At 43.0% G+C, this 24,883-nt stretch overlaps 1 protein-coding gene across 1 annotated transcript; it reads right to left on the reverse strand.

The window, feature by feature from the left end:
- Positions 1–1,353: 1,353 nt before the first annotated feature.
- On the reverse strand, positions 1,354–17,814 carry Adsl (adenylosuccinate lyase). The gene is made up of 13 exons (XM_027928267.2): positions 17,621–17,814; positions 14,539–14,742; positions 12,259–12,303; positions 11,268–11,347; positions 9,225–9,396; positions 8,982–9,028; positions 8,212–8,302; positions 7,491–7,560; positions 7,205–7,352; positions 4,621–4,711; positions 3,671–3,760; positions 2,490–2,666; positions 1,354–1,615 (listed from the first exon to the last, which is right to left on the reverse strand). The coding sequence occupies exons 1-13, from the start codon at positions 17,771–17,773 to the stop codon at positions 1,529–1,531; spliced, it is 1,455 nt and encodes a 484-aa protein (XP_027784068.2). The 5' UTR covers positions 17,774–17,814; the 3' UTR covers positions 1,354–1,528.
- Positions 17,815–24,883: the final 7,069 nt, after the last annotated feature.

Raw genomic sequence — 24,883 nt, forward strand, 5'->3', positions numbered from 1 at the left:
GTTTCCTTGTTTTCTATGAGGAAACTTTCTTTCCTCCCTCACAACATTCCCAACAATTAGGTAGCTTTCAGCTTCTGCCTGAGCTGACGAGGAGGGGAAGTCTCACTCTTAACCATTCCAATGTCTGGATCCAAACCTGTCTCAGACTTTTAATAATGGGTACTCAGCCAGACACAGTGGCACACACCTGAAATCCCAGCAGCTTGAGAGGCGAGGAAGGAGGATCACAAGTTCAAAGCCAACTAACTAACTTAGAGAGGCCCTAAGCAATTTAGTGAGACCCTGTCTCAAAGAGAAAAAAGGAGCTGTGGATGTATGCTTAAGTATCCCTGGGTTCAATCCCTGGTTACAAAAAGAAAAAAAAAATGAAAAAGAAAAATACTGATCTGATCTCGTTGGGCTTTAAAAAAAATTATACACATATTTTAATTGTAATTGGACACAATACCTTTATTTATTTTTATGTGGTACTGAGGATCGAACCCAGGGCCTTATACTTAGTAGGTGAGCACTCTACCGCTGAGCCACAACCCCAGCCGCTGATCTTGGTTTTAACTCTTATGACAAAAGATAATCAAGTCACTCTTCCTCCATGCAATATTAGTATTGTTGATGTGTTTTTTCCTGTCTAGAATAGAAGACAGGCCTCTTAAGAATTTCTCTATACATAGCACTCATGAGGTAAAGATGTCATACCACAATTCAGAGCGGAGAAACCAAGCTTAGTTTTGATTTCTAATTACATTTAGAACTAACGAGGGGGGCTGGGGATGTGGCTCAATCAGTAACACGCTCGCCTGGCATGCATGTGGCCTGGGTTCGATCCTCAGCACCACATACAAAACAAAGATGTTGTGTCCGTGGATAACTAAAAAAAAATAAATATTAAAAATTCTCTCTCTTTCTCTCTCACTCTCTAAAAAAAAGAACTAACTAAATTTAACTAGTTAAATTTGTGTCCAGTTGACTACATTTGATAAGAACACATCTTGGTGGGGATGAGTTACTTTACAACAAAATCTTCTTTGGATGTTGGTGCTCTGGGTTACCCTTAGATCAGGAACTGTTTTCTCAGTTCTGGCTCATACCGAGTTAAAAGCTGATTTAAATTTATCCTTGTTAGATGAAATCTTAGTTATTCTCCTAATTCTGGGTCATATGTAAATCTTCTAAACAACAGGTTTTTTTCAGCCAGGGACCTTAGAGCACCTGTAATACCAGCAACTCAGGAGGCAGAGGCCAGAAAGTCAAAAGTTTGAGGCCAGACTCGCCAGGGAATGTAGCTCGGTGGCAGAAAGCTCTGGGTTCAATCCCAGTACAACCACAACAGCAGGGAAAAAACAAAACACAGAGTTAAGTACAGTTCACTTTGTTGTGCAGTGTTAAACCTTAGAAAGAAAAAAGGACTATATCAATTTAAGGTAACAATTATTTTTGTAAAACAAGGCACTACAGTAACATTACTTTCATGTGTCAGCAATAAAGTTAACAAACCAGCAATGATTTTTCATTTAATTCTCTTCCAACTCTACAAACATAATTCTGCTTTCACCTTCATCACACTTTCATATGGTTTTAACAGGGGATATACCTCCTCTTCTAAGAATCTCTGTACCTGCCAAAGAGGAAAGCAAAAATACAAAATAAAATGTTCAGGAAGTATTAGCATCAGTTGATATCACTAAGATCTAATTTAATAAGGCTTTATTCCAACACTGAGCATCTGTTTTCCTCAAATGCCTATCAAAAATCTCTCCCTAGCTGGACACAGTGGCACACGCCTGTAACTCCAGCAGCTTGGGAGGCTGAGACAGGAGGATCTCGAGTTCAAAGCCGGCCTCAGCAATGGTGAGGCACTAGGGTCAATGAGACCTTGTCTCTAAATAAAATACAAAATAGGGCTGGGGATGTGGCTCAGTAGTCGAGTGCCCCTGAGTTCAATCCCCAGTATCCACCCTGCCAAAAAAAAACCTCTCCTTAGCCAGAGGCAATTCAATCCACAATGCCCACATAGACCACCTTCCCACAGCCCAGCCCAACCTATGTTCCGTGAGATGGCCTCACCATTTCCACCCAGCTGCCATGAGGGTATTCTTGGTTCCTCCTCCTCCCCTGCCCCACTTGACCAGCTGCCAAGTGATGAACCTCCTCTTCACCCCCTTATCTATGTCTACTACAGATAAGACTAGTCTTTTCCCAAAGGCTAAGAGAAAATGACATAACATTTTAAGTACTTACCTTACACTAAGCACTACGCATTTCAACCCTTACAATACTGCTGTGAGATGAAAAGAATACCAAGAAATCCAGAGCGGGGAGATACTTAAGGCAACTCAAAACAGCCAAATCTTTAAACAGCTTTTGCCACCAATGTATTCTGATTTCTAACTAGCCTCCTAGTTAAAAGAGCACCAACAAGAGTAACCTCTGTTCTTCAATTCAACAGGGTAAAGAGGGGAAGACTCCTCAGGCTTCTGATGGATGCTTACCTGCTGGGGGGCACGACCAATGAAAGAAGAAGGATCCAGTAAATGCTGCAACTGGGAGTGAATGGGACTGAAGTAGGCATCAGACTGGATTCGTTCTATGAGGTCATTGTCATCTCCTTCCTGCTTAACAACAGCAGCTGCTTGCTGGGAAAGCACTCTAATTTTCTCATGGCAATCCTAATGGGAAAAAAAAGTGGTAGTGTTAGTCCACTAATAACTGTGTTTGAACACACTTGACAAGTCATTAGACCCTTCACAACAAAACTGCTCCAGGCGGAGATGGTGCCCTCAGTCTGTACATATCTCAACTCTGACCACATCTTAGGAAGATCTTGAGACGGATGATCCTCTTCTCAAAACCCTCATGAACTTTTTGCTCTTGCTTCCTGCTCACTTCCTACGGAAACCCAAACCTAATTCCTTCACTAAGGTTGATCTTTTTCTACAAATGAGACAGACACACACTTTTTTTTTTTTGGTACTGTGGACTGAACTTAGGGGTGTTTACAGCTGAGCTATATCCCCAGCCTTTTTAAATTTTTTGAGATATGTCTTGCTAAGTTGCTGAGGCTGGCCTTGAACTTGCAGTCCTCCTACCTCAGCCTCCTGAGCCACTGGGATTATAGGAATGTACCACCACACCAGGCAAGTGATTTTTTTTTTTTTTTTTTGGTGCTTCTGGGGATTGAACCCAGGACCTCACATATGCTAGGCAAGCACTGTACCACTGAGCCACATTCATTTTTTAATAAACTGAGTATAACACAATCTCTTTCCAAAGATGGCAGAATATAGTCACTGTGCCAGGAACGATGGATGGCACACACCTATAACCCCAATGACTTGGGAGGCTGAGGCAGGAGGAGCACAGGTTCAAGTCTAGCCCCAGCAACTTAGTAAGTTCTAAATCAACTTACATCCTGTCTAAAAATAAAAAAAATAAAAAGGGCTGGAGATGTAGCTCAGTGATAATGTGCCCGTGGGTTCAATTCCCAATACCAAAAAAAAAAAAAAAAAAGGAAGGAAGGAAGGAAGGACTAATGAACAAATGAATGAATATAGTCACTGTTCTATGCCAATACTATGACAGAAGGTCATGAAAGAAAAGCCTTTCTTCAACAGTTTTTCTAAGGGAAGACAGCAGGAACTCTCAATTTTTCCAAGAGCATGAGGCTGCACACCTGGCGGCTACCCCCAGCTTTGACCATGGCCATGATGATGTTCTCTGTAGCCATGAAAGGCAGTTCCTGCCTAATGCGCCGTTCAATGACCTAGAAGAAAAGAAAAGGTGAATGAGCAAGACAGACACCTCAAGAAAGTATATACATAGAAAGATACCAACTTCGTCAAGTAAAATACAAAGCAGGGACATGGACTACCATTAGTTACAGATGGAGAGAAATGAGTTGTTTTATTCTGAACTGTATTGTTTACTTTTTTTTTTTTTAAACTCCCTTCCACCCCCACCAAATCCAGAGATCGACTGATTTCAGTACTGGGGACTGAACCCAGAAATCATCTACTACTGAACTACAACCCCAGCCCTTTTATTTTTGAGACAGGGTCTTACTAAATTGCCCAGGCTGGACTGGAACTTGATATTCTCCTGCCTTAGCCTCCTGAGCAACTGGAATTACAGGCATGCACCAATACACCCAGTTACTTTGATTTTTAAAATCAAAGTAAACTTAATTTTCAGAAGCTGCTTCATAGGAACAGCTCCTAAAACCTCAAATTTGTTAATTCAGTGCTCTACTCTAAGAACTCGAGTATAAGACTGAAATGTAGGCCAGGTGCAATGGTGCATACCCGTAATCCCAGAGGCTCTGGAGGATAAGGCAAGAGGACCACGAATTGAAAGCTAGCCTCAGCAGCAACTCAGTGAGACCCTGGCTCAAAATCAAAAGTAAAACAGGCTGAGGATATGGCTCAGGGGTTAAATGCCCCCAGGTTCAATCCCTGGTACAAAAAACAAAACAACAACAACAACAACAAAAAAAAAAACAGTTCCAGGTAAGAGAGACACCCTATGGACGAGAATACAACACTCACCCCAAACACACACTCCAGAGAACTCTCCTTCCCACATTCCAACCCCCCCAATACTTTACTTTTAATCCAGGCATCTTACTTTGGGGTACACCACCAGTCCTTCAGAAATGTTTTGTAATGTGTTCAATATAGTATCTGCCGTAAGAAATGCCTCAGCCAAACAGATTCGTCTACAAAGCAAACAGCCATTCAGTTATCACTACAAATTCAATATCTTGGGCATGTCCCAAAGAGGTGCCCACTGGCTTTTCATGCTGTATGTACTGTTCAGGCAGTTTTCTTCATCAGTCTGTGACTTCCCCCACCCCATGTCCTCATGACCCTCAAAACTACCACATCTAGTCCAGACCACTCACCCCAGTGCCAGACCTTATCTGAGACATTCCCCTGGCTGACCCACAGGTACCTCAAACCCCAGCTTCAGCTTCCTCCTCATTGCCCCCTCCCTACTGCAAACCTGCTATCTCTCTTGGAGCTCCTCCTGCAATAAATGCCACTGTCATCCCAATCATCAAGTTCTTTATATTAACCCCAGTCAAACACCAAGGCTAATCACTCTGCCTTTTTTTTTTTCGGGGGGGGGGTTGGGGGGGGGTATTGGATACTGGAGATTGAACCCTGGAACACTCTTAACACTGAACCATAACCCCAGTCCTTTTTAATTTAGTTTCAAGACAGGGTCTCACTAGGTACTAAGAATCTTGCTAGTTGGTGAGACAGGCCTCAAATTTGAGATCCTCCTGGCTCAGCCTACTAAGCTGCTGGGATTTCAGGTGTGTACCACCATGCTTGGCTCGAATTCTTTGTGAGATCCAATGATCCTCCCTCAGCCTCCTAAGCACGTGGGACTACAGGAATGTCCCTCTGCACCCAGCTGCCTGACTCTGCCACCTCCTTTCTTTCCATTTACAGAGCCACTGTGCCAACATGAGCTTAGAATTTTAAAAGCAGCCTTCTAACTTGTTCTGACAGGATCTGACTGATTCTACAATTTGTGCCAAGGTGTCTTAGCAGGTAAATCAGATTAGGTCACCACCTGCTAAAAATTACAGTTGGCCTCTGTAACCAAGCATGCAGCACCCATGGATTCAGCCAACTTTGGATGGAAAATATTCAAAAAAGAAAAAGAGGCATCAGTATGAACACACATATTTTTTTCTTGACATTAATCCCTAAATAATGCAGTATAACAAATACTTACATAGCACTTATACTATATTAGGTATTATAAGCAATCTAGAGATGATTTAAAGTGTCTGTATAGGTTCTATGCAAATACTACCCCATGTTATATGAGGGACTGGAGCTTCTGAAAATTTGGGGTTTCTATGAAGGGCCCTGAAAATAATCCCCTCAGATTGCAAAGGACAACTTTATAAAAGGCTAACTTCTGAAGGGAGTTCACATGAGCTAGTTTTAACTACAACATTCTTTTCCACTCAAGAAATCCCAATATTATGCAAACAACAAGAGTACTGTGTGAATCTGCTTTGAATGCGTACTAGAAAACCATGTTCATATTAGTACCTTATAGGTATTTATAAACTCCTTCTGACCCATCATATGACTAATAAAAATGTTGTTATGATTTTAGATTCTAATACTCATTAACCATTATCTGCTATTAGTTCACAGAGTTACAGAGCCTATGAGGCCCTCCATAAACTGGCTACTGCCTGTAATCCTGTCCTGCATCCTATCACATTTGACTTCAATCCTCAGTGCTACCCAGCTATTAGTAACTTAAGGTGTTCTTTCTCCTGCCTTTAGCCTTTAAACATGATTCTTATCTTGTCTTAAATGTTTGAAGCCAGCCAGGTGCAGAAGTGCACAACTGTAATCGTAGTGACCCAAGAGGCTAAGGCAGGAGGATCACAAGTTTGAGGCCAGCCTCAGCAACTTAGTAAGACCTTCTTTTTTTTTTTTTTAAAAAAAAAAAAAAAAAAAAAAGGAAGGGGGGATTTGGGGGTTCAGATGGGTCTCAGTGGTAAAATGCCCAAGTTCAATCACTAGTGTCTCCACAAACACCCCCGCCCCCAAAGAAAAGTCTGAAACTTTTCCTTGTTCTGCCAACACTATTCCCTCCTCTTTCCTCCAAAAGTACCCTGTATACATTAAATCACTATCACCACATTATTTTTTGCTTTCAGATAGGGTGTCTACCTGTTGTCCAGGCTGGCCTCAAATTCCTAAGCAATCCTCAGCCTCCTGAGTAGCCAGGACTACAGGCATCCACCACCATACCCAGCTCACATTGTTCTTTTTCTTCACTGCAGTCCTGCAGATGGACTGAGCCTTGTGCATGCTAGGCAAATGCTTTATCTCTAAGCTACACCCTTAGCCCTCGTTACGAGATTTCAGAGGTGCTCAAATATGTCCTTTTTAGTTTATTTTTTAGTATTGCAGATTTAGCCCAGAGTTTCATACATGCTAGGCAAGTGTTCTACCACTGAGCTTGTACATCCCAAGTCTAACTGATCTTTTGAGATAGGTCTCCCTAAATTGCCCAGCCTGGCCTTAAACTTGTGATCTTCCTGCCTGAGCCTCCTGAGTAGCTTGAATAATAGATGTGCCACCATGCCAAACTCAAATATTTATCCTTTTGCTTCCAGGCCCATTCTTTTGTCCTATTCACAACACACTATAACATCCCCGTCACTGACCGGTTGGCACTATCATCCAGTGTGCGTTCAAACCACTGCACAGAAGCTGTCTGCAGTGGATCCATGAGAAGGGTCATCAGGTGACGGGCAAGGCTGCAGCAACGTTCTGAGCGCATGGGGTTCCTCTTGTATGGCATTGCACTCGAGCCTGTCCATGAAAGACAACAAGATGCAAAGGCAGAAAGACTTCAGGGGACAGGGTGCCTGCCTCTGGGTGAGCTCTTAGCACATGTTCATATGCCTCTCCAGCAGCTGTGATGCTCCCAGGTCTCCACCTAACACTCACCAATCTGCTGTTTTTCAAACGGCTCCTCCATCTCCTTGAGATTTGCCAGGAGGCGTATGTCAGTGCAAATCTGGAGGAAAGCAGAGGAACAGGCATCATTTCACATGTTCGGTACACAGGACAGTAAGGTAGGAGGTGGGATGAGTCTGGAGAGAAGGTGAGCTCTTTATTTGTGCCAATGCTGAACTGAACACCACACCCTATCCAAGAGCTCCTGGGAGCATCTCACTCAGGCTTGTTGGGATGACAAGTTAAAGGAGCAGGGAATGCTGTTGTGAAGCACTACTTAAGACATCTTGGAATGGCAATGGCAAAATTAATCTTAACACAAACCTCAAAGAGATGGACATTTTACAATTCTTGCAATAAGTGCTTTTTATTTTTTATGGTACTGAGCCCAGGGATTCCCTACCATTGAGCTACATTCCTGGCCCTTTTTATTTTTTGATATTAGGTCTTAATAAGTTACTAAGGCTAGTCTTGAATTTGCAATCCTCCTGAGTAGATTACAGGCATGTGCCACCATGTCCAGTACTGAAGTAACTCTAAAGAGAATGCTGACACTACTCTTTCCCTTTGATACCCCTTAATATAAGGGCTCCGTTTACAGGTCCCAAATTATTAAAATTGAAGTATGATTGACAGGCAGGATTGGGTGAAAGTCTGAAGTTGATTCAGTCTGCTATGGTGTCCAAAGCTCCCATTTCATGGTAAATCTCACCTTGTGCACTGATGCTCCCAAGCTAGCCAGCACAGACAACACCTCGATGTCTACTTTTCGTGTGTATGTCTGCCCTGTGATGATAAAAGCCCTAGATATAAATAGAAAACAGAGTTGTTATAACCTCAAAACATGACTCTTCAACAAACAAAAGCAGATACTAGGCAACATGGAGATACCACGTAGTGTGCTCAGTCCCACTGAACCCAGAGGACCTGACCAGTAAACCAGTAAACTGCTCCTGAACAAACTGTTGTTTCACCCTTTTTACTAGTCCTTAGGAAGCTGTCCTTACCCAATGAAGAATGTGACCTAGTGTGCCCATATTCTGCCAAAGCTTGAAGGAAATGTCTGGCAGAAGCAGCCATGGAGCCTACTAGACCTCAGTTGAAATGGTCAGGTTTAGACTAACCCAATGAAGTCCCCAGGAAAGAAACAAAGAAGAGAAGGCTATTCTGAAGAATTCAGAAATAAATAGTTTCCTTTTTTCTTGCAAATTGAAAGAGAAGAGAATCCAGGACAGCAGGTATAACTCAGCAGAGCACATGCGTAGCATGAATGTGGCCTTAAGTTTACTTCTCTATACTGCAAAGAAAAAAATTAAAAAATAATTCAGGTCATAAGAAAATAAAACCCAGGTCAGAGATTGAAGAAAATGGGTAGAACTAAGAGAAAAAAGGCCAGAAAAGTAACTATCAAATTATTAGTAAAATGAATACAGGCCTGTTATCAACTTATCTGAGAGGCCGACACTTTCCCCACATACCTACCTCTTAAACCCTGCCTTTTCTGTCACCATCTTGTCCAGCTGCTCCACCTTGGAGAGAAAAGACACATCCCAATAGAAACCCAGGAGTCCACTGTGAGTGTACATCAACAATACATCCTGCCTTGGCCTTTGGACTTCCTTACAGACTATTCCGGGATCAATCTCCATCCATTCTGGAGGCCAGCCTTATTTCTTGGGCTGTCACTAACAAGTTTATGCATTTCCCAGGTCACTTTCAGAATACCTTTTGGTGATCTCCCTCGAAGAGCTGCAAGAAGCTAGCCTGAGTGCCAGTGGTGCCCTTCACTCCACGGAAGCGCAGGTCATCACGGACCCGCTTCAAATTCTGGAGATCCATGCAAAGATCTTGAATCCAAAGACAGCAACGTTTTCCAACTGTGGTCAGTTGGGCAGGCCTGAAAACAACCCAAAGAGAACACATGAAGGTCTCACACCAAGGTGTACCTTGACAAAGGCTTCATGTCTTCTTTGAATGAGCCATTATCTCTTTTATTTGGTAGTGGGGATTGAACCCAGGGATGCTTTACCACTGAGCCACATTGCCAGCCCTTTTTCTTTTTTATTTTGAGACAGGGTCTCACTAAGTTGCTGAGGCTGGCCTCAAACTTGGAAATCTCGTTGTTCAGACCCCAAGCTATTTGAGATTACAGGTGTGCCCAAACATGCCCAACAGCCATTACCTCTTGGAAGCTGGTTGACAAAAAGTTAAGAATTGACAAAACCAGTGAAGACAAAACTAGAGCTAAAAGTTTGAGCAAATAATAATTAAGGAGGATCCTGAAGGCTCCCGAGGGCCTCCAGTTATATTGCTATTAGTGTACAAATTCAAAGAAGCCCAGAGAATTTCCAAGTGGCTCTTTCTTAAGGAACTGAATCTGGGCAGTTCCCTTCCAGCTGACAGAGCCAGGGCAAACAATGGACTCTGGAGTTCTAGTCTGCAACACAAAAAGTTTCCCAAAATAACAAGGAAAAAAAATTCCTCTTGATTGGTAGGGAAAGAAACTAGTCCCTTTACAAGAACTTCAACTTGCCGAGAGTCATTTTGTTTCCAGGGAGTCACTGTGAATATCAAGGAGGGAAGCTGGGACCAGGCAGCAGGACACATCTACTCTATACCTTGGGGGAAGTGAAATGAAGAGCTATGTAACACTAAGGGAAACATTTCACCAAAGTAGTAGGGGACATCCCTGTAGACTGAGTTGCCAGTGGAAGCTTGAGGCCATTCCAGGCAGGTACAGGGAGGAACAAATTAGCAGAATAAAGTCAGGCAGCATGCCTGAAATCCCAGCTACTTAGGAGGCTGAAAGCAGGATCACCAAGTTTAAGGCCAGCCTTTTGAGACCTGTCTCAAAATAAAAAAGAATGGGGCTGGAGTTGTGGCTCAGTGGTAGAGCGCTTACCTAGCATGTGTGAGGTACTGGGTTCGATCCTCAGCATCACATAAAAATAAATAAATAAAATAAGGATAGTGTGTCCATCTACAACTAAAAAAATATTTAAAAAATAAATAAATAAAAATAAAAAAGGATGCAGCCTAGTGATACAGCACCTCTGAGCTTAATCCTCAGTATCCACCCCAGACCCCCACACCCCTAGAGAGAGAATGACACTGGAGAAGGCTATCTTGGATTGGTAGTAAAAGCAGCCTTTGTGAGGGCAAGCATGCTATGGAGAAAGGACTCTAACATAACAACCAATGGCTTTATTTCTGAAGTCTAAATCAATGTACTCATGGTTTGTTTCTGAACATAAAATATGATCATGCTGCAATATGTCCAAGTTCTAACAGCTAGTGACATCAAGGCACAGCACTATTAAGGTCTATAGTAGGCTTCTCACAAGCCACAGCACCCCCAAGTTAATCTCATGGTTTTTGTTCTTGTTAACTCCTGCTAATAGATTACTGGTATAAACAAACAAATTAATTTCACAGACTTATTCACAGCAGCATTATTCTACCATTATTCAAGGTAGAAACAAACCAAATACCTATCAACTGATGAGTAGGTAAACAAAATGTAGGCTATCCATGCAATGCAATGTTATTTGGCTAGAAAAAGAAATGAAGTTCTGACACATGCTACAAAATGAATGAAAACTGAAAAAATTAGGCTAAATGAAAGAAGGCAGTCACAAAAGGTGACACATTGTAAATGATTCCACTTATATGAAATGTCTAGAATAGGCAAATCCAAAGTCTCCCTTTTAACTGAAATCCATATACACATAAGAAATCCAATTCCCAAGAAGTAATCTTGTCACTTACTGGAAATGTGTAAAACCTAAGGTAGGCAGATTGGCATGTTCCTTAGCAAAATCGGCAAGCCGAGAGATCACTCTGGCAAGCTACAAAAGAGACCACGTGATGGAAAAATGGTGAATTCACAATGACTTCATCACATAATTAAGAACTAAACTTTTAGATGATTTTACATAAAATTAGACCTCCAACTCATGAAAGTTAGCATCCATACCTTTTCATTTTCATAATCTAAAGTGCCCTGATCTGTGATCATAACCATCAGCAATCAAAAAACTGAGTTGAGCCAGGTACAGTGGTGCATGCCTGTAATCCCATCTACCCAGGAGGCTGAAGCAAGAGAACTGTAAATTTAAGGCCAGCCTAGGCTTTAGTGAGACTATCTCAAAATAAAAAGGGCCGAGGCTATAGTTCAATGGTAAAGAGCCCCTGGTTTCAATCCCTAGGACTGCAAACAAAAACCTGGGTTGAAGCCAGGTGTGGCAGTGCACACTTTTGATCCCAGTGACTTAGGAGACTGAGGCAGGAGGATTATAAATTCCAGGCCAGTTTGGGCAACTTAGTGAGACCCCCATCTCAAAATAAAATAAAAAATAAAAGGACTTAGGGATATAGCTCAGCAGTAGAGTGTATGCCTAGCATGTGCCAGGCCCTGGGTTCAATCCCAAACACTTAAAAAACACCCAAACAACAAAAATAAGACAAAAAACAAACTGATTACCTAAAAAGTCACAAATTATTTTGTCAATTGTAGAAAAACAGAATAAAATCATGATCCTTACCTATATTCCAGCAACATGCCTCTCCTTACTTCCTTCATTTAAAAGGCTATGCTTTAAAAAGTATTCACTTACATTGTTTTAACTCAAGAGACAATTAGCTCTACACATTCAATATGGGAACATTGACCTGAGAAAATGATGAGATTAGTATTATGTTTTGTAATATAATTTCCCATCTCTTGTCAGAGGGAAATTGAGAGCCGCCCATCTCTTACCTTCGGCAAAAGCAGGTCAAATGCATTTCTAAGAATAATCAAGTCCTGCAAAGAAAAATACAATGGTCGCTTTATCAAACAGTATTTTTACCTAACACTTTCTGACCATCACAGCTGGGTTTCTTAGCTAGCAGCTAAATCACCTTTAGCAACCCACTGTATATGCCAGAAGATGCTAACAAAGATGGGTCTTTTCAGATTATTGTTTCAAATGCACAGTAGGACTTCTGGGATTCACTGTAGCAGAAGCTTCACATTTATATGTATGTTGTATCTACAAATGACTAAAAAATGTGCAAGTCAATGTATTTGTATCTATTCAGAGGATTGCCTGAGGCTCTCAGAAACTGCCATATGTTCCCATTCTACTACTTTTCTCCTCCTTTTTTCTAACCATAGTTGCTAACAAGGAAAGGCACAGACTAGAACATCAAGGTTTAGAAAACTTAAAGCTGCTCCTGAGGGAGAGTAGAGATGTATTTCAGACAACTCCAACACATGCTTATACATGACAATAACTGCTGAGACCAGCTACACACTGGGTATTTTTTTGTGGGTACTGGGGACTAAATCCAGCCTTGACTAGGCTGCACTCCGACCCTACAATGGGCACATTTTTAAAAAGAATCTTTCCAAGAAGACTGTTTTTCTATTATCTGACCAATTACATAGATGCCTGTAAGTGGGCTGGATGTAACTTAGCAGTAGGGTACTTGCTTAACATGTGAGGTCCTTTCCAGCATGAGGAGGGGTCAAAGTATTGACAGCAATTTAAGTTACTGGTCAAATTTCTTTTTCTTTCTTTCTTTCTTTTTTTTTTTGTGATGCTGGCAATCAAACCTAGGGCCCATGCTTGCCAGACAAATGCTCCACCACTGAACCACATCCCCAGCCCACATTTTTTGTGTGTGTTTCTAAGGATTAAACCCAGGGGTATCTACCACTGAGCCATGTCCCCAGACCTTTTTATTTATTTCTTAAAAATATTATTTAGTGGGGCTGGGGATGTGGCTCAAGCGGTAGCGCGCTTGCCTGGCATGCGTGCGGCCCAGGTTTGATCCTCAGCACCACATACAAACAAAGATGTTGTGTCCGCCGGAAACTAAAAAATAAATATTAAAAATTCTCTCTCTTAAAAAAAAAAATATATATATATATATTATTTAGTTGTCAGTGGATTTTTTTTTTTTTTTTTTTAATATGTGGTGCTGAGGATCAAATCCAGGGCCTCACACATGCCAGGCAAGCACTCTACCACTGAGCCATGCCCCCTTTTTATTCTTTGCTATAGGCACAATTTCATTTGTATAAAATCTCTGTAATGGGCAAAACTATAGAGACTGTTATGGTTTGGATGTGAGGTGTCTCCCAAAAGCTCATGGTGAGACAATGCAAGAAGGTTTAGAGGATAAATGATTGGGTTATGAGAGCCTTAACCAAATCTGTTAATTAATCCTGATGTGATTAATTGAGTGGTAATTGAAAGCAGACAAGGTGGCTGGAGGTGTTAAAGCACTGGGGGCATGGCTTTGAAATATATATTTGTATTTGGCAAGTGGAGATCTCTCTCTGCTTCCTGATCATCAAGTGAGCTGCTTCCCTCAGCCATACTCTTCCACCATGATGTCCTGCCTCACCATGAGCCCCAAGGAATGGAGCTTGCTGTCTATGGACTGAGACCTCTGAAACCTTAAGCCTACAAATAAACTTTTCTTTCTCTACAATTGTGCTGGTAGGGTTTTTTAGTCACAGGAGCAAAAAAGCTGAATAAAACAGAAACAGAAGGCAGGTCAGTGGTTTTCTGGGATAGGAGGGAGGAACAGGGACTGACTGCAAACTGGCAGGAAAGAACTCCTGGGAGATGTACTCAGAAACCAGTGTGTGGTGACGGCCGAGCAAATACATTCATTTATTACCACTCACTGTACATTTAAAATGGTAAACTTCACTGAGTTTTTAAAACTGAGAAAAGTTGTCTAAAAATGGAAATAATAGTATCTATCTCTTATGGTGGTTGTGAAGTATAAACAAATAAAATAAAACCTATAATGTGGTCAGAAGAGGGCATGGTACCTAGTGAACTCTCAGGAAAATACTTGCTTTTACTTTTCCATGTTTGATTATAAGATGGCTTTACTAGTTAAAGGTTTCACTTAACAGTTATAGTCCTTTCTTTTCTAAAGCCACAGCAAATTTATAAAGAAGAATGCTTTGGAAAATTAAAATTTATACATGCATTGTAAAGACAAAGTCCTAAGAATAAACAACATGGGCTCTTACTGTGTTGTCTCCAACATAACAGGAGGTGGCACCCAGGTGAATAATGCCTGCAGCTTTTGGACAGCAGTGGCCAAATGTATGTACATGAGCCATAACATCATGTCGCAACTGCTTCTCTTCTTCAGCTGCCATCTTAAAGTCGATGTTGTCCAAGTTTAATTTCATCTCCTGGATTTGTTCATTTGTTATAGGCAAACCCAATGTCTGCAGAAGAGGCAAAATAAAGTCAAACAACCTCAATGTCACAATTACTTGAAGTGACATTGAAAAAAAAAATGCTAGTGATAATCTACCACCCAATTCTCAAATTAAAATCTGGGGCAACCAACCTAAAAGTAAACAGGGGGAGAGGGGAATGGGGAAGGAGTACTGTGTGAAAGAACTTTGTCAATAAATCAAGGTAAATTATATCCTAACTAAATGCCAATATATAAAACAATCCTGATCTTGACTGTTCCCTCTGTCCCTACACCTCTTCTTGGCTTACTGCCTCCTATGTGCCAGCCTCTGGGCTCAATTGTCATTTACTCAGAGGTCTTCTCTGACTTTACTGTAAAACACCTTTGTGTCACTCTATCCTTTGGCCTGGTTTATTTATAACAGTTATCACCACATGACATTTTTTACATACTTACTGTCTTCCCAATCTAGAATATATGTATACTCTGTGAGAGGAAAACTGTTTTTCTGGGTTTGATTTTGATTTTTTTTTTTTTTTTTAAAGACAGGATCTCACTATGTTGCCCAGGCTAGTATTAAACTCCTGGGCTCAAAGGATCCTAGTGCTGGGAGTAGAGGAGTATACCACCATACGGCCCTCAAGTAGAGCTCTGTTTTATTTATTATTTAATCCTTAAGGTTTGTCACGTAAGTGTGGTACATTTACATTTAACCTAGATGGATTAACTCAGAGAAACCAAAATTAAGTATTCTGTAAACTTCACCAACAAATTATGTAGAACAATTCAGTACAGCTGAAAGCAATTCCAGGATATAGCAATGAGAAAATAAACACATTTACATGTTACATTCATCTATCACTGGAAAAATTAGCCTACCCAAAAAGCAGGGGGCAGAAAAAAAAATGATATATTTAAGAAATCCCCCATCCCACCCCGGGGAGGGTAGTAATGAGGAAAGGTGATCATCCACATTCAGAACCCTGGATTCAAAATAATGAAGTTATTCAAATCTCACTTGAAATTTACAAGGCCTGACAGGTGTGGTGGCAGATTCCTATAGCCCCAGCAGTTTGGGAGTCTGAGGCAGGAGGATCACAAACTGGAGACCAGGCTCAGCAATTTAAAGAGGCCCTAAGCAACTTAGTGGGATCCTGTCTCAAAATAAAAAAGAAAAAGGACTAGGGATGTGAATCAGTAGGAGAACACCCCTGGGCTCAATCCCAAGTACCAAAAAAGAATTCAGTTCTTAGCCACATTTCAAGAGTTCAGTGACCATATGTAGCAGAACTGCCTGAGACCTAGATCATCACTAGATTTGACATCCCAGGGTTCCTTTTTAAGTAAAACAGGAGGGAGACACACTTTGGACATGTGCTTTCTCTCCCAAACTTTTTTTTTTTTTTGGCAGACACTTAAAGACAAGCAATGTATCTTGTCAAAACTTGTACTTTCTTCTCTACTGCAATTTTCTGCATTCCTCTTGGTCACTCATTTCCCAGTGGTTTTCCCTTAGTGCTTTTTTCTCTCAACCACTTAAGTAATGATATAACTTATGCTGCTAATTTAGTTACTCTAACAAATAATCCAGATCAAAAATTATATGCATTCAGATAATGTGTAGACTAGACAATAAATGGTTTCAAGGACTGCTATCAATCTCAAAAGGACTGCTATCAATCTCATATACAGAATGGAATATCCAACAAGAAGAGTATATACAGTATATCCCAAAGCACAACTCATGATTAAGGTCCTACTGTTTACTATTATCCGAGCCAATAGTCCATAAATCTCTCAATACCTGTATTCCCTCAGACATGAACTGGCTAATAATACTTCCCCTACAAGGTTGTTTTGGGGCTTCCTGAGCTACAAAATGTAGTCTTATTTTGGGTTTTTACAGGGAAAACACAAAATTGGAGCAGCGATTGGGACACAGAAGGCACCTCATGAATGTCTGTCATAAGTATATCATTTGATGTTTGAAGCACAGTGATGGGGGCTAGGCAGGGAATCTAGGATCAAAGTTTCCTGTTTGGGGAGTTCCAGGTTCTAGGGTCCTAGACACTAACCAGACTGTTCCGTTTTTTACTTTGCCCTTTGCGAGGACATTGCAACCTTGCTTGTGGTGGCACTTTACTCTGAAACTTGAGAAGAAACATTACAGCTCTCTGGATCACTTTCAGTTTCCTTCATCTCTTGTGGTAAGGCCCCTCTGAACTTATTTCTGAAACGCACGGTTTGAGTAGCTGTACATGCTGCCTGAATAAAAGAAACCATAAATCGCATCTAATAAACTCCTACCCGGATCTTCCCTTCTCAGAGGCGAAGCAGAGCCCAGTGAACTGGAAAGAGTGGCCTAGAAAACACAGATTCTAGTGTTGTTGCTTACTTCACAAGCACTATGGAAGATGAAATGGCTTAAACGCTCAGCTCAGGCTCGGGACTTAACCCAGGTCCAAATCCCAGCTCCGCTCTTAATAGCTGGGGGGCTTACTGCAGACCAGGCGAGTTCCAGGTTTGGCTTTTCTCTGGTGCAATGAGCAGACACCTCTACCAAGCTTACGGGGTCTTTTACGGTAGGCAATGAGTTTCAGCGAGCGCAGTCAGAGGTGGACTGCAGCAGGAATGGCCTAGCAGCATTCCCTGAGAGGATACACTGCATTTCCCATCGCTCTTCTGCGCATCAAACTCCCAGAACTAAGGATGGCAGGCAACAGGTGCGGCTCCAGGCTTCCTGCCCTTGTCCTCCTGGGGCCGCAGTTCCGAGAACACCGAACACCAGACCTAAAATAGCCGGGCCCAGGCTCCCTGGCCAAGCCCACACTCGGCGCCCCGCCCAGCACGTGCTGGAGTGGAGCCACCTCTGCCCGCCCGTCCCTCAGTCCTGGGACCGTTACCTGCTCGGCCTCTGCCAGCCACAGCCAGAGCTGCCGCCACGTCCGGAATTTGTACCTGTCGCTAAACACGAAGCACATCTCGGGGCTGGCGTAGCGGGAAGCAAGCGGTGAGCGGTAGCTGTCAGGCGCGCCATGGTCGCCTACCGCAGCCATCCCCAACAAGCGACACCACGAGAGTGGTGAGGACGCGCAGGAGCGGAAGCGGAAGACAGGGAGGGCGTGACTTCCTTCACCGGGGTGGGACTTCCTCCGCGTGGTCCCGCCCCCCGGGATTCTGAGCGCTGGGGCCACTGGAGGATTCCAAGGCTTCTGCCACGTAGGGTTGCAGCGTTTTTCTTCGTTTATGAGAACCGTGAGCCTCTCTGCACCACGACTTTTCCATCCGAAAAAGGCACACTAAGATCTGCTTTTAAGAGTGTGGAGTCAGCAGTTCAGTGATGCCTGGTATACTCCGAACACCCTACTTCATTCCTGCTGCTTGCAGGGCACCAAGCGCCTTTCCGAGCAGCAACAAAGATGAACGAGGGAACTTGACATTTATTGTGTACCAAGTGGGCCCCTTGTGCCAAAATGCGATTAAAAATGGATTTCTGCCAGATTCCTCATGAGGGAAGTGAAAGAAGCTGAAAGACCGGCTGAGAGTCACCCAGCCAGTAAGCATGGCAGGACCTGAAACCCAGATCCGCCCCTCTTTGGACGCTGCGCTCACTTACCATGCCCAGGTCACACCATCCTCCCACCCCCGGGCTAGAGCACCTTTCTCTTCCAGTCCCAGCAGCTCGCAAAGCTGAGACTAGAGGCCAGCCTGGACAATTTAGTGGAACACTTTCTCAAAAATCTAAAGGGCTGGGGGTGTAGCTCAGTGGTAAAGTGCCCCCAGGTTCTATCCCTGGTTCTGCTAAAAAAGAAACAAAACAACAAACAAACAAAAACCCTTGGTCATCCATCAGAGAAGACTACCAGTTACTTGGGCTCACCATCATGGTCTTCTTTTGCTTCCCCTTTTGGGATGCAGAGAACGAGTTTTGCTGGAGGGAACTTGTGGGGGTGGGGGTGGGGGTGGGGTGGAGTGCTGGAGATTTAACTCAGGGGTGCTCTACCATTTTATTTTTATTTTGAGACAGGGTCTTGCTAAATTGCTGAGGCTGGCCTTGAAGTTGAGATCCTCCTGCCTCAGCTTCCCAAATCACTGGGATTACTTGGGCCACCACGCCCTGTGACTTCACCCTCTTTCCAGAGGGCTTCAGGGCTGTTGTTGCTTTGATGTACTATGATTTCTGTTCTCCCTTTCCACTATGAAACCATGCAGAGTCAAATAATCCCTCAGTCTTCTAGCCCTCTTATCTGCCTAAAATTCACTTTAATGTCACTATTCCTCTTCCAAATAGGACTTTCTGTCTGGAGCCTTTTACCTTTCCATTTAGTCAGTTGTTTTGTCTTAAATCTTTAATCTCTATTTTGCTCCATTCTCTAATATTTTTTTTTTTTTAATGCATAGGGCTCCTCCACAATACATACATTTTCAGCCTGGCATGGGGATGCATGCCTGTAATCCTAGCAACTCAGGAGGGTGAGGCAGAAAGATGCAAGATGAGGCCAGCCTTGGCAATTTAGCAAAATTCTTGTCATAAAATAAAAAAATTTAAAAAGGGCTGGAGATGTAGCTCAGTGGTAAAGCACATCTTGGTTCCATCCCTAGTACTGGAGGTGGGGTGTGGGGGTGGGGGAGAAAAGCTAGGCATGTTGGCACATTTTTGTAATTTCAGCATCTTGGGAGGCTGAGGCAGAAGCATTCCAAATTCAAGGCCAGTCTGAGCAACTTAGCAAGATTCTGTCTCAAATTAAATAATAAAAAGGGCTAGAGATAGAGCTCAGGGAACCCCTGGGTTCAATCTCCAGTAACATTCACACACACAAACACAGAGAAAAAAAGAAAAAGAAACATCATCACTTTAATAGGTAATAATCATGAGTGGTGGGAATATGAGGTCAAGGAGATAATTCTATAAATTGGGCCTACTGTGCTGATCCTCACGAGCTTTCTTTAAAAAAAGCAATTTACCCACTGTCTTGCCTGGCTTAAGTCCACAGGATATGTTATGTTCCTCAGCAAACAATGTGTTATCTGCAGGAGAAATGCAGGTCTGAAAGGCTGCTGTCTACCAATGAGAACACAAGTTACAAGGAAGCGGGTAAATTTCATGAGCCTTACACAGACAAGATTCCAGAACTGGGAGAGATGTGACAATTAGAACCATTCAGCATAGGCCAAAGTGATCCAGAGTTGCCTTGGAGCTTTACCATCCATGCCCAGTGGGGATTTGGAAGTCTGACACAATCTTGCTGTCAATCAAGTCAAAATTGACCTGGGTGGGACTGTCTGGAAACTTTCTGGGACCCCTCCCCCCAATAAAACTGTAGACAGGAGGGGTGTGCCATCTCTTTCCTCTCTTGAGAGGATCCACTTCTCCCTTAAATATCCTCTTTCCCCTTCTACCTTTTCTAATAAAATTATGCCTGCTACTCTGAGTGACATGTCTAACATCTTTCTGGCATGATCACAAGAACCAGTAACTGAGGACCCCTTTGGCTCCGTGGCAGGCCCTTGCTCTGTTACAACTTGCCCTGGTATCTCCTTAATGTAAAGTCCTCTTTTTTTCTGGCTGTTTCCTCTTCAACCACTCCTGGCACTACCCCATATTTGCTGTTACTTGCACTACCCTATATTTGGGCAAGTTACTTAAATCTTTTGGCACTTTGGTCATCTCACCTGCAAAATGTGGCTGATGATCCCAGGAGTGCAGTGAGGTGTGAAGGCAAGAAAAGATGCTGGCTCCCTGGCTTACTCACTGTCTGGGACAATTGGGGTTCAACAAATTCATTCTACTCTCTGCTTTAATCCTTAGCACTTCAATAAAACTTCTGCTCTCTTCCCTTCCTCCAAATCGTACTCAGTGATCACCAATAACTTCCTCCAAAAGACTAATCAAAAGGACTTGTTCCCTAACTTATGTATTTATTTGCTTATATTTGCATAAAAAAGTGTTAATATGGCTGGGGATGGCATGCAGGGCCTGGAATAGAGATGGACAGAAAAAGGGGCAAAACTTCCCAATGTCACCTCTATGTCATTATCATTTTTGCACCACATTTTTCTTTTTCTTTCTTGTACTGGGGATGGAACCCAGGAGCACTTTACTACTGAGCCACATCCCCAGCCAGTGTTTTTTTTTCTTTTTCTTTTTTTAAATATCTTTATTTTTAAATTTTTTTATGTGGTGCTGAGAATCAAACCCAGTGCCTCACGCATACTAGGCGAGCACTCCACCACTTAAACCACATCCCCAGCCACTCCCCCCCCCCTTTTTTTTTGAGGCAGAGTATTGCTAAATTGCTTAGGGCCTTGCTAATTTGCTGAGACTGGCCTTTAACTTACGATCCTCCTGCCTCAGCCTCTTTGGTGTGCACCACCATGCCAGGCACCAAATAACTTTTATCTTGTTTTCCTGTACACATTCACACCCCCTAGTTGGTTGAAATATTTAGCATTTCAGATAATCTCTTTCCTTCCTGCTTTGACAGGTGCTGATGCTGCTCCCTTCCCAGCTATTCCTTCTTGGTTATTTCTCTCTCCCTCCAGGAAAAGGAACTGGTGGGAGTTTCCCCCAAGATTTAACTCACCTTTCCTCCCTGGGAAACCTCTTGCAGAACTGCAGGGCTTACCTCCTCAGTTTGCAGGTCCTCTGAAGCATTCTTGATCTTTAAAGGCTGGATGGTTGTCACTGTTAACTGGAGCAACATCTCTCAATCAGAGTCTAGTTTTTTTTTTTTTTCCTCTCAGTTGTGGTCTAATTCAACAAACAAGTCTTTGGTTGTTTTCTTCTATATTCATTTTTATTTCCAGCTTTTAAAAGCTTAGGTTCTTAAACAGGTGCTGTCATTTCCCCATCTCCCAAGTACTGAAGATTTCATACAGGGGTACTCTACCAGTGAACTATATCCCTAGCCCTTTTAATTTTTTATTTTGAGACAAGGTCTTGCCAGATTTCCAAGACTGGGCTCAAACTTGCTATCTTCTGCCTCAGTCTCCAAAATCAATGGGATTAAGGTGTGCACATCCACACCTGATCTGACTTCAAATTCTTGACGTAATATCCTGTTACTCATTAGGGCCATTTATTCCAAGATACATATACCAAAGTGTATATGTGAGTTCAAGGTCTCACCTTGAACTAGGCAATAGGATACCATGAGACTGGAGTACAAAGGACAAAGGTAAGAGCAAGAGGTGAATTTAGGGAAGTAGATGGAAGTCAGACAAGAACTTTGTTGGAAATAAGGATATTTGAAGTTTTATTCTAAGCATCAAGAAGCCACTAACAGGCTTTAGAGTGAAGGATGACCGCCACAGATTTGTTTTGGAAAAATATCATCCTGGGTATCAATGTAGTCTATGTACATTGAAAACAAAACAAAAGAATGGAAGCCAGATGCAGTGGCACACGCCTGTAATCCCAGTGGCTTGGGAGGCTGAGGCAAGAGGATCACAAGTTCAAAGCCAGCCTCAGCAATTTAGCAAGGCCCTAAGCAACTCAATAAGACCATCTCTCTAAATAAAATACAAAATAGAGCTGAGAATGTGGCTCAGTGGTCTAGTGCCCCCGCATTTCATCCCCAGCACCAAAAAAAAAAAAAAAAGGCATAGTGGCACATGCCTGTAATCCCAGCGGCTTGGCAGGCTGAGACAGAAGGATCTTGAGTTCAAAGCCAGCTTCAGCAACAGTGAGGCAGAAACTCAGTGAGACCCTGTCTCTAATCCAAATAAAATACAAAATAGGGCTGGGGATGTGGCTCAGTGGTTGAGTGTTCCTGAGTTCAATCCCTGGGACCACCTCCCCCCAAAAAAGAATGGATGGGGCAGGGGGCTGGAGACATAGCTTAGTAGCAGAGCACTTACCTAGTTGTGCAAAGCCTGGCTTAAATGCCTAGCACTAGGGAAAAAAAAAATAGGGACAGGGAACTGGACTTGCTGGATGTGAGAAATAAGCTATGCTAATGCAGTGAGTTCAGTAAGACCTATTGGTGTGGGTGGCCTAGCTTGGACAAGGGCCAAAAAAAGGAAAGAGTCTCAGGTATGATCAGCTAGGTTGGTGGAGTACAGGAGGAAGAATCAAGGGTGATTCCAGGTTCTTCATGTTTATTACTGGGTACATTATGCTTAGTGAGGCCAGCTACCTCAGGGTGAGGCAGGGCAAGCAGGCAGGACCAAATTTTGTTTAGAACTTACTGAGTCTGCAGGGTATCCAAATGCTTCCAAATGGTGAGTAGACAATTACATACACAGGTCTGGAGCTCAAAGGTAAGGGCTGGATATAACACACGCAGTTTATTATAGATAAACTCTGCTCCTTTTGGTACTAGTGGTTTTGTGGTCTCCAGCACCAAACAAAACAAAACAAAAACAAACTAACAAAAAACAACGAGCATGGTGGCACATTCCTGTAATTCCAGTAAAGGAGGTGAATAATAAGAAAGATAATTTTACAGTCATCAGGGTTTTTTTTTCTTTTTTTTTTTTTTTTGGAGGGGGGTTACTAGGGATTGAACTCAGGGGCACTCACCACTGAGCCACGTCCCCAGCCCTATTTTGTATTTTATTTAGAGACAGGTTCTGAGTTGTTTAGCACCTCACTGTTGTTGAGGCTGGCTTTGAACTCGTGATCCTCCTGTTGGCCTCCCAAGCCGCTGGGATTACATGCGTGTGCCACCACGCCTGGCGATAGTGATAAGTTCTGTGAAGAAAATCAACGAGGACAAGAGCATAGAGTTCCTTAGGATAGTTGGAGGTGGTAACAGTTTTTTTTTGTTGTTGTTGTTTTTAAATATTCTTTAGTTGTTGATGTAACTTTATTTTTTTATTTTTTGTGGTACTGAGGATCGAACCCAGTGCTTCACACATGCTAGGCAGGTGCTCTGCCACTGTCCACAACCCCAGCCCCAACAGCTAGTTTTTGACAGAATAACCAAGTGAGGCTTCCTATTTGGTCAGAGATTAGGCCATGGTGTGGGGGACAGAGGAACAAGGATAATGGCCATGAGGTGGGCAGGATTTTGGTGTCACTGGGAAAAAGGAAGGCTCAGGGGGCCTGTGCTGAGTGGGCTTAGAGGGAGTTAGCAGCTTGGGGATTTGTAGACAGTAGTGTGGAGTCTGCATTTCAAGAGATGTCCATGGAGGGTAAGCACATGCCTAAGTTTGGTTGTTATGCAGGGAACAGTCTAGCCTGGGGTAAAGAGGAAGAGAACGGATAACGCTGTATTGGTCCAGGTGAGCATAGAGTGGGACCTGAGTTGGTGGCGGTGAGACACGTTTGTGGATCCACATGCATGACATGTAGTGAGACTGGGCCTCACTACATTGTCCAGCCTGGCCTCGGACTCCTGGGCTGAAGACTTCTCCCTCCTCAGCCTGGTGGCACAGGCTTCCTGATGGAGGTGTGGGTTTGAATAAATAAGGTGAGCTGTGAAGGGTAAAATGGATGGGAGGAGTAGATTTGACCAGGAGGGTGAAGCAATTTGTCCATTAGTCTTAGAAACAGGCAGTTAGGTAGTTGGATAGACAGGAGAGTAGAAACGTCTGGGTTGAAGATAAACTTGTGCAGAATTGGTATTAACAGTGTACTTTAAAATACAGGGCTGGGGGCTGGGGCTGTAGCTCAGCGGCACAGCACTTGCCTAGCATGCGTGAGGCACTGGGTTCGATTCTCAGCACCGCATAAAAATAAACAAATAAAATTATAAAAGCATTCTGTACAACTACAAAAAACAAAAACAAAAATACAGGGCAGGGTGAAAGCCTCCAAGGGGAGCAACAGGACGGGAACACAGGAAGTTTAGGACAGAGCCCAGAGGGGTACACAATCTGAGGAAAAAGAAAAAAGGAATGTGGATGGCATCATCTAGACTCTTGGAAGAAAGAAAAATAGGAGGGCCTGGTCTGAGCACTGGTGGGACCCAATGGCTCCGGGACAGACACAAGGGGACCAAAGCACAAGACACAGGAGACAGAGAAACATGTTGGAGAGCAGATGGAAAGCCAGGATTTGTGGTGAGCACAGAGGAATGGCAGGGGCAGGAACCAGACGGAGTTAAGATGAGACAGTGGCTGGCAAGGCAGGTCCAGCACCTGTGCTCACAGGCAGTGTTGTAACCTGGGAGGGGCACCTCTATGGGCAGGAGGCCCCAGGGGAACAGTGAGGGGAAAGG

The sequence above is a fragment of the Marmota flaviventris genome, chromosome 3 (assembly GCF_047511675.1).
Source record: "Marmota flaviventris isolate mMarFla1 chromosome 3, mMarFla1.hap1, whole genome shotgun sequence".
NCBI classification, from domain to species: domain Eukaryota; kingdom Metazoa; phylum Chordata; class Mammalia; order Rodentia; family Sciuridae; genus Marmota; species Marmota flaviventris.